Source organism: Parasteatoda tepidariorum, chromosome 9 (assembly GCF_982258835.1).
Source record: "Parasteatoda tepidariorum strain Cologne lab strain chromosome 9, Ptep-v5.0, whole genome shotgun sequence".
Classification (NCBI taxonomy): domain Eukaryota; kingdom Metazoa; phylum Arthropoda; class Arachnida; order Araneae; family Theridiidae; genus Parasteatoda; species Parasteatoda tepidariorum.
Window position 1 is genome coordinate 27319850 of NC_141763.1, and position 12910 is coordinate 27332759.

A 12910-nucleotide genomic window follows, 5' to 3' on the forward strand; every position below is an offset into this window, starting at 1 on the left:
TTACAGTGACGTGAAAAAGGCTATTAAAAAGGGAGGGAGTTCATAAATGTTTAAATTAAGAGGATATTTTTTTTTTGTTGACTGGCAATTAAGTTGGAAAAAAAACACACTTCTATGGTTACGGACCCTATGTTAAAAACTTTATGTCACTAACATGGGTCACATTGCTATTTAAGAGTTAGAAGGGTGTTTTTCTTCTAAGAAATAAAAAAAAAACTATGCTTTAAGCTTTTTTCTTAAAAATAAACTATCCTGAAACAAATACGGTATTAACGAGTCTATGAAATGTATCGAGTAGTAAGAAGTTCCAGAAACAAACACGACATTTATCAGTAAATGAAATGTAAAGAGTTTCTGAAACAAGCACGGCATAAATGAAATGTAAAGAGTTTCTAAAACAAGTGCAGCATAATTGAAATGTAAAGAGCTTCTGAAACAAGCACGGCATAAATGAAATGTTAAGAGTTTCTGAAACAAGTGCAGCATAAATGAAATGTAAAGAGTTTCTGAAACAAGCACGGCATAAATGAAATGTAAAGAGTTTCTGAAACAAGTGCAGCATAAATGAAACGTAAAACGTTTTTGGAACGGCATTTACGAGTAAATGAAATGTATAATTTTTGAAACAAACACGGAATAAATAAAATATAAAGAGTTTCTCAACAAAGCACGACATTAACGAGTAAATGGAGTATAAAGAGTTCCTGGGAGAAAAAAAAACCACGGCATTAACGATTAAATTAAATTAAAAAAATTTTTGAAACAAGTATGGTATTAACGAGTAAATGAAATGTAAAGAGTTCCTGTATAGAGTTAAACGTTAACGTGTTAATTAACCGTAAAGAGTTTCTGAAACAAATACAGCGTTAACGAGTTAATGAAATGTAATGAATTTGGCTTCAATAAAATGTATATTATTATCTGTTGGACAACATTATGAGTTACGAAACCCTGCAATAAAATTTATATCCAATTAACTTTTCATTAGTTAATTAATATTGATTTGATAACTATTCTCAACGTTTATTGCACATTCATTTTCAGTTTATGCATACAATAAAATCCTAATTATGAACTAGACTAGATGCCATTTTAGGCTTGCAAATTCAACTATCTGACAAAAAACCTAATTTTAAAACTAGTATTGTTATAACTATTTGAAGAAAAAAAAATGTCGTTCTTCATTTACTCATTAAATATGTCCAAATTAATTAATAATATTTAAATTCATTAAATATTTTTAAAATAAATAATGGTCTTTAGTTAATTCATTTTTTTCACGATTGTTAATGAAATTTCTTCTAACTCTTGGGGTACCGCTAAGAGATGGCCAATCAATTAGGGTTCCAGGATCGTAAAAAAATAAAGAACTACTAATCTAATGAATATAAAGCTGTAACTTTAGATTCTCGCAACAAAAAAAGAGAGGACATTAATGTTTTTACTCGTTTTCTATCTTTTTTCCGATAATAAACAAATCTAGTTTATATAATTATTTAAATTTTTTTCGGAAATTTTATCAATGTTGTCTTCCTATACCATCCGCTGTCTTAAGAGAAAAAAAGAATCAGTTTTTAATTCATTAGTACAAACCAAGCATCCAACTTGTCTCAAAGCATTAATTCACCCACTTAATATTCACCAGTAATAAAAAAATATTTCTTATGGAAGTTAGGTAATATTTGTGGGTACGATTAAACCAAATGACTGTTTTCTGTTAGCTGATACTTTGGTTTAAAATATTCCAGAACTCATTAGCACGATTATATTATTATAATTTGACAAATGGCCTGTTTATTTTAAATTGATGAAAATGATTAATTGTTTGAGTGATTAACAGAGTTTTTATCCTTTTAAAAAATAATATGTCTACCAAAGAGACTTGTGACCTGTTCATCGTCGCACACAAACTACAGGACTGTCAGCATATAACGCTTTTTGTAAAAATTTATACAAGTAATAGGTATATTTTTGTTTTAATTAATTACTTTATGTTCATTTCAACTTATTTGACTCGGAACTACTTATAATTGATTTAAAAGTTCATATACAGCTCTACTTTGTTTCTCTACTTTCGTTAGGAGGCTTTTAAATTGTTAGCAAAATTACCATAAGTTTTGATAGCTTTGGTTTTTTAATATCTACCACTCAATAAAATATTTTACCAAAATCGTAGTAGTTGGTTCATAGCTCATTCAATTTAAAGATTTAAAAATGTTTAATCTGTTAACATTGACATTTTTAGTTCTTCATTAACACGTGCTCCGGGGTGACCCACCGGTGGGTCACGCTAGATTGTCTCATCTTGGCAGCGCACCGGAGTAAAAACTGGTAACACTAAATTTAAATTTTTTGTTTTTTCCTGGAATAATAAAAATCCATAACTACCAATTGTTTTTAACGGATGCAATTTTTATATCGAATTGCTTCATCGCCGTGATAAATTTCCTTACAGTGAATTGTTATTGTTGAGAATAGATTAACTCCATCCGAATATTATCTAATATTGAAATAGTTCTTCTACTAGAATTTTCTCTTTTCCCGTACCAGTATTTTCACTTTTCCCATGCGTGAACGTGTTAAATTGACATGAAATCGAAATCTAATTATAAGGAATGTTTATCAGGAAATTCGATGTAATAATGTAATATGTGTAATAATGTAATGTAATGTAATATGTTACATTCTAATCTAATAAAGTAACGACACCTTTTTACTAAAACCTTTAATTGTGAATAATTATCATTGTTAAAAACGTAGCAATACTAGAGACAAATATTTTTAAGAATTTACAACAGGCAAATACCATTAAATAAGAGGAAATAAATAATTATTCATATAAATACCGTCATAAGTTTTATTAATTTTAAAATTGTTGCCTGAGATTTTCGGTTTTTTTATTATATTAATTCGGAATACTCTCATATGAATTTTGTGACCAATAAGATAACACCGACAACAACCAGAAACCGGTTTAGACTATTGATCATTTTGTGTTATACAAAGAAATAGAATCACTCTAATCATTAATTACTTCTAAGAAAAATAATTGTCTTGCTCCTCTAAATCAAAACAATAGTTTCTTAATTTGGATTCTTCCATTGCGAAAAAGATCTATTTCGTAGCTATTAGTTTGATAACAATTCAATTTAACTCACTCTTTATGGAAAATCTCATTTCTATGGAAATGCAGAGCGTAAAGGCATTCCATTTTCTCTTATTTCGATCAATAAGGTAATTCCTGCTCGGAATTCAGAAGAACTTTCCCAAAACATCACCCAAAATTCTCATACTTGTGGGCTTTCTTAAGTGGAGAGCTCGTCGAGATGATTTATTGCTCTCTTATATTTCTTGAAACGACTGTTAGTAAATATGTTGAGAAAATTCGGTACAGTTGCAGAAAAATGGCGTTATACTGATAAAATTTGATAACATTTTCGTTCATTTTTATCCTCCATTTAAACTTTGGTATTTGATTGGTTCCGTCTGGGTATTTGTTTTTCTCTACGGAAGTAGTTATATTTTAAAAAAAATAGTTTTGCTATTACAAATAAGATTAATCAGATAGTTAAATGGATAAACATGATTTTAATTCTGTTTTAATGACGGATAATTCTGATAAATTCTTACGTTTAATTCTGATTTTATTACTTTAAGTTTTGAAGACTAATAGGACAGTTGCAGAAAATGGTGTTACACTGATTAAATTTGATAACATTTTCTATCATCTTCTATTTATACTTGGGTATTTGATAGATCCAGTCTGGGTATTTATTTTTCTTTATGGATGTAGCTAAAGTTTAAAAAAATAGTTTAGCTATTAAAATAAGATTGATCAGATAGTAAAATGATTATATATGATTTCAATTCTGATTTTATGACAGATTCTGATAATTCTTGCGTTTAATTCTGATTTTATTACTTTAAGATTTGAGCACTAATAAGGCAGTATGGTTAAGATTTGAGCACTAATAAGACAGTAAGGTTAAGATTTGAGCACTAACAGGACAGTAAGGTTAAGATTTGAGCACTAACAAGACAGTAAGGTTAAGATTTGGGCACTAACAAGACAGTAAGGTTAAGATTTGAGCACTAACAAGACAGTAAGGTTAATAATTGAGCACTAACAAGACCAGTAAGGTTAAGATTTGATCACTAATAGGACAGCAGGATTAAGATTTGAGCACTAATAGAGCTTGTCGAGATTTATGGTACTTTATTTGTAGAAGCAATTATTATTGGGAATAGAGAGAGAATTCAGTACAGTTGAAACAAGAGCTCTTTGAATCAGCAACTGATAAAATCGGATATTCTCCTATTTTTCTTTTCAATTTAAATTTTTATGCTCAAAGATCCAGTTTGTCTTGGGTATTTAATATTATTTATGGAAAAAGTTAAATCGAAAAATAGTTTAGCTAAGACTGATCAAACAGTTTAATGGTCATATATGATTTTAATTCTGATATGATAAGATTTAAGCATATAGTAAACAATCTACCATAAAAATTTTATAACATTCTGTTTTAATCATCTATTTATATTTTGGTTCTCAAATATCCAGTTTGGCTATCGAATATTTTCAATTTAGAGAAGTAATTAAATCGTTAAACAGTTATGCTATAGAAATAAGATTGATCAGATAATTTAATGATTAGATGTCAGTGATTTTAATTCTGATTTTATTATGGTAAGATTAATTCTGATAAGATTTGTGCATTAACTGAAGAGTTTGAGCTGCTTTATTGCACTTTATTTCTAGAAATAATTGTTCACAGGAATGTAAAAAAATTTTTATATAATTGAAGTAAGATCACTTCTGAATCGTTAACTAATAAAATTTTATAATATTCTGTTTTTGTAGGATCCAGTTTGGGTTCTAAGTTTTACTTTACGAAAAAGTAGTTAAATCGACAAAATATTTTTTTCTATTAAAATAACATTGATTACATAACATTTAGATACGATTTTAATTCTGATATATAATACGATAAAATATTTAATTTTACGCTAATGATAATCAGGTACACGAGGTTGACAAGAGACTATTAATATCTGCAGACTAATGAAATAACCAGGGGACTTTCTCAATTCAATTTTTAAGCATATAAATTATGAGTAAAATTACTTGAAACAAATTGTGACTTTAATGTGCGGAACAGTAAACTTAGAAAACTTCAGTTAGACAGGAAAGTACGTCCTTAATAGATTTTAAGTGAATTAACATAATTTGACTCTTTTTAGTTTAAGGAATACTGGTTGCTAATGGTTTAAAAGTAATTACTTTTAAGTTTCGAAAGGTTTGTAAAATTTTTTGAATGTGTTGCTAGACTGGCAACAGTGCACTGAAAAGGATTTAAAAAAACACTTGGGCTTTATTTTTCTTTCTCAAGTAACGATACTATATCATGGAAAAACATTGCTTGAAATATTTTTGTTTTAAATTCAAATGCTTTAATCTATCATCAATCAGATAGCAGATAAGTTATCGTAAAAATTAGTGGGTAAAATCTTTGTAAATTAGATATCTTAGTTATCAGCCCTTCCAGGGGCTCTAACTATTTCGTCTGAGTGAATGGGTAGAATCCAGGGCTGAAAGTCCATATTAGTTAGCTGTGTTACATTTTATGGCCTTGTTAAAGAAATCTGTATATAATATCGAAAAAGTCCATGTAAATCTTGTTCTTTAGTTATGCTAGCTAGGCATCTGGGCCGCGAAGCTGCCCCTATCCCATCGTTCATGCCTTATTTAGCATGCGTTCATGCGTTATTTGCTTTGTGATCAACAGGCAGTGTGGTAGCTATGAGGGGGATTCAAGTACCTTGCTTGAATAAATGAAAATAAAACAAAGCAGGTTGCTTTAAACTGTGTGTGGCTATAGAACTGGAAGCAGGTTGATGGTCTACGTGGGGAAACGCTTGATAGATCTTTCAATATTGTTGAATCTGATGCTATAGGGTGGATCTGTGATTAAGAAATTTGTTGAGGCTATTATTTATTTTGATGATTGTGATGTGAGGCCCCGGATGTAAAGTGAGCGGCTATTGATCTGAAATTTATATCTTTTTTGTAGTTTTCAAAGTTGAATATTTGGTTGAAGTTAGCTGTGTTACATTTTATGGCCTTGTTAAAGAAATCTGTATTTAATTTGTGAATATATTGTGATAATGTCGGGATCTTGAGGTCTTTATGAATATTTGTATGTCTGATGAACCATCTGGCACAGGTATATATCGAGTCGGAGGGCTGAAGGTCTTTATATATCAAGACAGGAAATGAGTAAAAACCGGTAACAAATAACCTGTGATTTGTTACCGGTTTTCACTCTTTGTGTCAGATAATTACAGAGACGCCAACTTGCTCCGGACATCAAATAAATATTTTAAAGTGGTAGTTTATCAATTGCGATTCTTGGTTTAATAAATTCAATTGAGTAGATTTTTATCCACCACTATTTCTAAATAGTTCGTAGGTTTATATAATTCACCACTTTAGAGTAGTTATGTCATGCTATGCCATTTAAAAAGCCAGCAGAAATAGTCAAATGTTTGCAAAATTTAATTTGCAGTTATTTACCATTATTTGTAATTACTTTGGCGAGTCCGGAGCAGTTGGGATCTCTGTAATTAGAATTCTGGTGACTGTACTCATTAATTTTTAAATACTCAGGGCACCTCAGATATTTTAAGACAGAACATAAGCGAATACTTTGCCAAAGCTAATGAATAAATGCATAGTGTCTGTTAAAAGTTTGTCGCAAAACTTTTCAAAATAATATTTACCAAACAGAAAAAAAAGACTAATTTTACTTTTTACATTAATACCAGTATCATAGTTATATTACTCACAAATAAAAAATAGAAGAAATAACTTAACATCGAAAAACCCTAGCAGTCTTGACTTGACTTGATAGGAGTGTTGTTGAAGTACCTGCCCGCTGCCGCGGGGGTCCCGACTTCTTCATCTAAGATGTGCTAACTGGCAACCTAGTATTCACATTAGTTTTCTGAATTATACTAGAGATGCCTACTTGCTCCGGACAGCGGATAATTATTTTTGAGTGCTAGTCTTTAAATGTCAGATTTTTAGTTTAATAATTTCGATTTATTAGGTTTTTATTCACCACTATTTTTAAATAAATCGAAGGCTTATACATTTCGCCACTTTTTTATTGTTGAAGTTGAGAATGTTAAACCCTACAAAAAAAAACTAAGTTAACCGAATATACAGAAATTTTAGGTTGTAGTTATTTACCGTCGTTTTTTGAATTGTTTTGTTACGTCCGGAGCAGTTGGCATCTCTGTTATACGTATCTGCAGAGATGTCAACTTGCAGAGATACCAACTGCTCCGGACACACCAAAATAATTTAAAAAACGGTATATAACTTCGAAGTAAATTTTGCAAATATTTGACTATTTTTGCTTGCTTTTTAAAAGGCATGGCATGCCATAAGTTCGATAAAGTGGTGAATTACATAAGCCTACGAATTCATTAGAAATAGTGGTGCATAAAAATCTACTGAATAGAATTTAATAAACCAAGAATCACAATTGATAAACTACCACTTTAAAATATATATTTGCTGTCCGGAGCAAGTTGGCATCTCTGAACTTGCTCCGGATAGCAAATAAATATTTTCAAGTGGTAGTTTATTAATGTGTGAATCTTGGTTTAATAAATTCAATTTATGATGTAACATGGTTTAATATAGTTTTTTAAAGATTTAAAATATGCTACTGTTGACTATTTATTTGTATAAATTTTTTCCGCAATCTCTTCTTCATTTATTTTCCTCTTTGTGTAAAAATCAGTTCAATTCTAGAAAATTTTAACTTTAAACCATTTATAATAACATTTCAAAGAATATAAAACATTCTATTTTAGGGTATTTATTAGAGTTACTTTTCTCTGTCATCTCTAACATCTGAGGTAAAACATTTCATACCCTCTTAAAAGTAATGTTTCAGCCAAATAAATTTTTTTCGTAGTTGAGAATTAAAGCAGAATTTTTCATTAAAAGTATTTACATTTCTTTAAGTGAATTTTAATAAAATGCTTAATAGAACTTAAGAGCATGACCTTTTGTCTATCTCTCACATTATTTATCTGTATAAACCATGTTTATATGCATTTCTGGGTGAAATTCTTTTAATTTTTATTTATTAAAATACTAGTATGCTACCTTCACTACCAATTGAAAGATTTGATGAAATTACGGATATTCTTTAGTAGTTGGAGGGTGTACATTTTTTTAAATTCATTCAATGCTACTGGTAGTGGATTGAAAGTAGAAATGTACCGTTATCAATAGTACTTAATAGTATTTTCAAAGCTGTAAAACAATATTAAACAGTGCTTACTTTATTTTTTAGATGAGCAAGTTGTGGGTGGAGCAGCATTTCCAGAAACGAGAGTGCATTCGATATGTTGCTACAAAAGAAACAGGCCGGTAAGTTTTTCACTTTGACTTACAGAAAAGTATTATGTAAGGTGCTGATCTCACAATATGTTTTATAGAATCCTTGCCAAACAAATAAGTAAAAAAACATGCACATTTATGTCGGAATACAATATTTTATATAAAAAAAAAACAGGTAAAAATATCTCTATACTTTTATGAATCACTTTTAAGCTTGATAAAATGTTCCCCACAAAATTTTATTAAGATCAATAAAAACAATTAAAAGGAAATGTTTTAAAAGGATTTTCTCTTGTTGAAATTAATAGTAAATAGTGTGTAATTGTAAATAATACCGTGGATTAATAATAAATCCTCACCAATTTTACAGTGAGCCTCTTGAAAAAAAAGCCACCACTTTGATTTAGGGCCATAACTGGCCGCAAAGAAACCCAATAAGAATGAAACGTGTATATCAAGAAAGTCTATATCCAAATACATTTATATAAAGTAATTTAGGCCCTGCTTCTTCTGGGCTAGGAAAAAAATCGGATAAGTGAAAAAATAGTTGGGGAAAAAGGAATTCTGCCGATATATAGCAACTACTGTTAATAGCCAACGTAACAACCAGTTTTACATATCAACAAAAACATATGATTTCTGTATCACTTACTAAACCCTGCCAGACATTAGCATGAATATTATCCTAGGAAAGCAGCATTCAATTTTTCCACTCGTTGAAACTGCTACTTTTTGGTATAAAGAGCCCCGTTGAGGATTGTACCCATGTTATCTTGGAGATTGAGGTTCGGGGAAATAACAGGCCATTACTCTATTATCAAAAAAAAAAACCTACTCTGAAGATTTTCAAACTTAAATTGAAGCATTGTCCTGCTAAAAGTCTGAAATGTGCCACCAGTTCTCTCTATAAAAGGCAATAAATGAATCTCTAGCATCTTTTGCAAATCTATAGCCTCTATGCGACGTAGAGGAGAAGCTAGGTTAACTTTAATATTACAGGTGATGGTGGTACACTTAACTTGCCCAATGAGAAGCAAAAGAAGCTGGGAACCCATTTATTGCCGTTTGAAGGCTGCCATCATTGAAGCCTGGGATAATATATATGCTAATGTCCCCCAGGTTTCAATAAATGATACGCAACATCACACATTTCAGGTCATTAATAAACATGATCGATATATTGGCTATTAACAGTTTTTACAGTGGGACATTTTTCTCCTTTTTATGTTAGATTTTTTTCCTGCTCAGTTGGCGCAGGAACTAAGTTAATCCTTGTTGATATATGTGTAGATAGAGACTTTCTTAATTCGTATATTTAGTTCGAATTGATTTTTCTGCCACAAAATCAACGTGGTTTTATTTCATGGGAAACACTGCAGTAGGAAATTTCAAATTTTAAGATAATCAAAACAAGTATAATTATGAAGTTTGCAGCTGCGGAAACACGTTTTAGAGAGATTTTCTATGCATTTTTAAAGTGGTAGTAAAAAATATACTTATACTTTCATCAAAGAAGATGCTTAATTCAAATTGCTTTAGATTAATTGGAAATTTCAACTCTTTGCAAACTGCCTTTGCAATGCAACTAGCCAATGGCGTTGGCTATTTGCAAAAATCAGAATTTTCCAACTATAACTATGACCGAATGAATTTGAGCACCACTACTCAAAAGTAATCGAAATAAATCTATTATATTTTTGAAAAATCGATTAGTTTTATCTATTCATAAATTATCTGCTTTTCATGATTTACGTTTTTATACATGCACATTTTAAACCCATTCTAAAAATATACTTGTTATAATAATGTAAACTATTATAACTTACGATATTAAAACATCCATAAATGTCAGTGCATATGAAATTTCTCTTATTTTGCTATATAAATGCATTCGAAACAAATTAATTAAATAAAATATGCATTGAAAAATATATTTCAAATTGAATGTTTCATAGCAGTCATGTAGCAAACAGTTTCGTGCGCGTTTTTGTTTCCACTATGTTCATCATAACCTTAACTGTTCACTAAACTAAGCTATAAATAAAATGATGTTACTAGTATTTTTTTTTTATCGGATATACAGCAGAAATGAAAAATGAAAATTCTCGTTTCCTGGCGAAAACTTATCATTGTTATGAAACGAAAATTCTATTCATGCGATGCGAATATGTTAAATTGAAGAGAAACAATAAAATACAAAGTTTCTCGAAATGAAATCGAATGATGCTAAGTTCGAAAATATTGAAATTGGTTTCGTCAAAATACGTACGTAGTGGGAGAATATTTTTAGTCATCCTTTAATTTTTTTGCTTTTATATTTCAGCCATGTTATTTTATTATTTAACTTGTAAAATGTTATATACTAATATGTAATAGTGCATTTTTATAGTAGACAAAAAATAACAGTAGCTAAGGGACAGGGCAGTCATTGTGCATGACCAGGCTTCTAAGGCTAACCGGTTTAGATCAATACGCACTAGCTCGTCTGAGTAGTAAAAGTGGCCTGTGGGCAATGCAAACCACATTGCTGCCATTATGCTGTTAGCCTTGAAATCGTCGAGCTTTAATCCATTCTTATGCAGTATAGCAAGTCTAGCTGCAACAAATGTTTTAAACCATTTTAAATGTTTAGTAGCCACTTCATGTGTACGGTTATGTACTCAATACAAAGTACACATCTTAAGTCCTTGTCAAATTGAAGAACTTTCAATTGCATACTTTTGCAGGCTTGTGTGCTCAATTTAAGCTTATGTGCTCAGTTTTATTCATACACGATTCTTTATCTAAATACCATTCTTTGAGGGGTAATTCTTTGTCAAGTAGGAGGACAGATAGAAGAATTAATTAAAGTACATCACGAAGAATACATCCAGGATTACGGGATTCGAACCCGCCACCTTCACATTTCGCACAGTGTTTGGCCTGCGATATCGCTCGGCTAGGGAGGCCCCAATTGAAGAGTAGATAGCACGAATTAGAAAAGAACATCATTAAGATAGTTAAGACTAGTGTTAGGATGGTATTTACACAGATAAACACAGAACTAGCTTCCTTGATACTTCGGAGCTTTTAACGAATGACCAGTCGGCCAGGGTGGCTCGTTGTTTTAACTTAGGTTAGACAATTTTTGACAATAAGTTATATGCAATCGTAAACTCTAAATAGTTGTATAGTAGCAAGAGCTAATCATCCTCACTACAGTAAAACCCCGGCTATCTGGTATTCGACTGACCGAAAAGCTTAAATAATATAACAAATGCTCAAGTAAATTAAGATTTTTTTTTAAAGATGAGTTTGGACGTTCAAAAATGCACAGTAAAACACCGGCACAATAAATGCTTCACCTCCTTTAATTCCAATCAATTATAAATAAGCATATATTTCAGGAAGAACGATATTCCTCAGATTGTCCTTTATTTGATAATATTTACGAATTATTAGTGGCAACTATTAATATTTTTTCGCCTAATAATTATTTTTAAGAAACGTCCATTGCAATAATTTTTGTTCTTATTTATGTGGAGTATTTTCTTCCAGAAAATAAGGTAATATTAAAAATTGTGAGTTTTGACTCACAAATATTCGAGATTTGTTATTTCTAGCGCATTATACGCAGATAAACTTTTTCTGTACTTCGACTCATTATTAGATTTTAAAAAAAACTCTTATTTTAATTATAATTTTTGTTTCAATTCTAGATGTGGGTGTGGGGGTATGCTGGCCAACCATCCTGTCAGTGCAAGCCAAAGCCTATATAGGGCACACAGCGTTCACAGTCACACATCATCTCAAACATCAGCTGACGAACATTGGAGTCCATCTCGACACACGGCTGCCAGTCCTACAGACGCCTTTGGGACCATCGAATTTCAAGGAAGTGCCCACCCTCTAAAGGCACAGGTAGGCCATTAAAATTGTTAACTAATACACAGGTGGCCTAAGAAGATAGATTCCTGAAAACAATTTATTAACTCCTTCCGGTGCTGTGTCTAGTCTCGCAAAACTTATTCATCTACACTTACTTGCATCTAAACGTTCATTTTTTAGAAACCACTATTCTTTAGAACTCATCGAGCTCAAGTATATTTCTTTACTCATAATTCTGTTTTTACAAAGGTGGAAATACAGAGCTATAAGCTAATGCAAAGCGCTCGTTACACTCTTGTACAATCTAGAACCGACAGCGATTTCGTTAATGAAAGATTTTAGACGAAGCCCACTGGCAATCTTTTTCTTATGGGTTGGTAAACTATCCAAGAAATAATGTAAATATTGTACTTAGCCTATTTTTTCATTTTATTACCATTCATATACAATATATCTGCCTGGTGTAACCGGGGGTCAAACCACCAGAAACTGCGGGCAACCGATGGGTCCGCTGATTGTGAACCTAGATTGCCATTGTTTTTTCCTATATTAATGTTTGTGTCCTCCAAATACTATATGACTAACCATGTTTTTCTCTTATATTTGTGAGTCATGTCAGATCCG

At 30.9% G+C, this 12910-nt stretch overlaps 1 protein-coding gene across 1 annotated transcript in view; it reads left to right on the forward strand.

Moving 5' to 3' along the window:
* The window catches only part of Trpm (transient receptor potential cation channel, subfamily M), a 264967-nt gene that overhangs the window by 117580 nt on the left and 134477 nt on the right, over positions 1–12910 (forward strand). Inside the window, exons 2-3 of the mRNA XM_087151134.1 lie at positions 8373–8449; positions 12118–12319. Coding sequence (XP_087007260.1) covers positions 8373–8449; positions 12118–12319 — 279 coding nt within the window. The remainder of the gene's footprint in view (positions 1–8372; positions 8450–12117; positions 12320–12910) is intronic.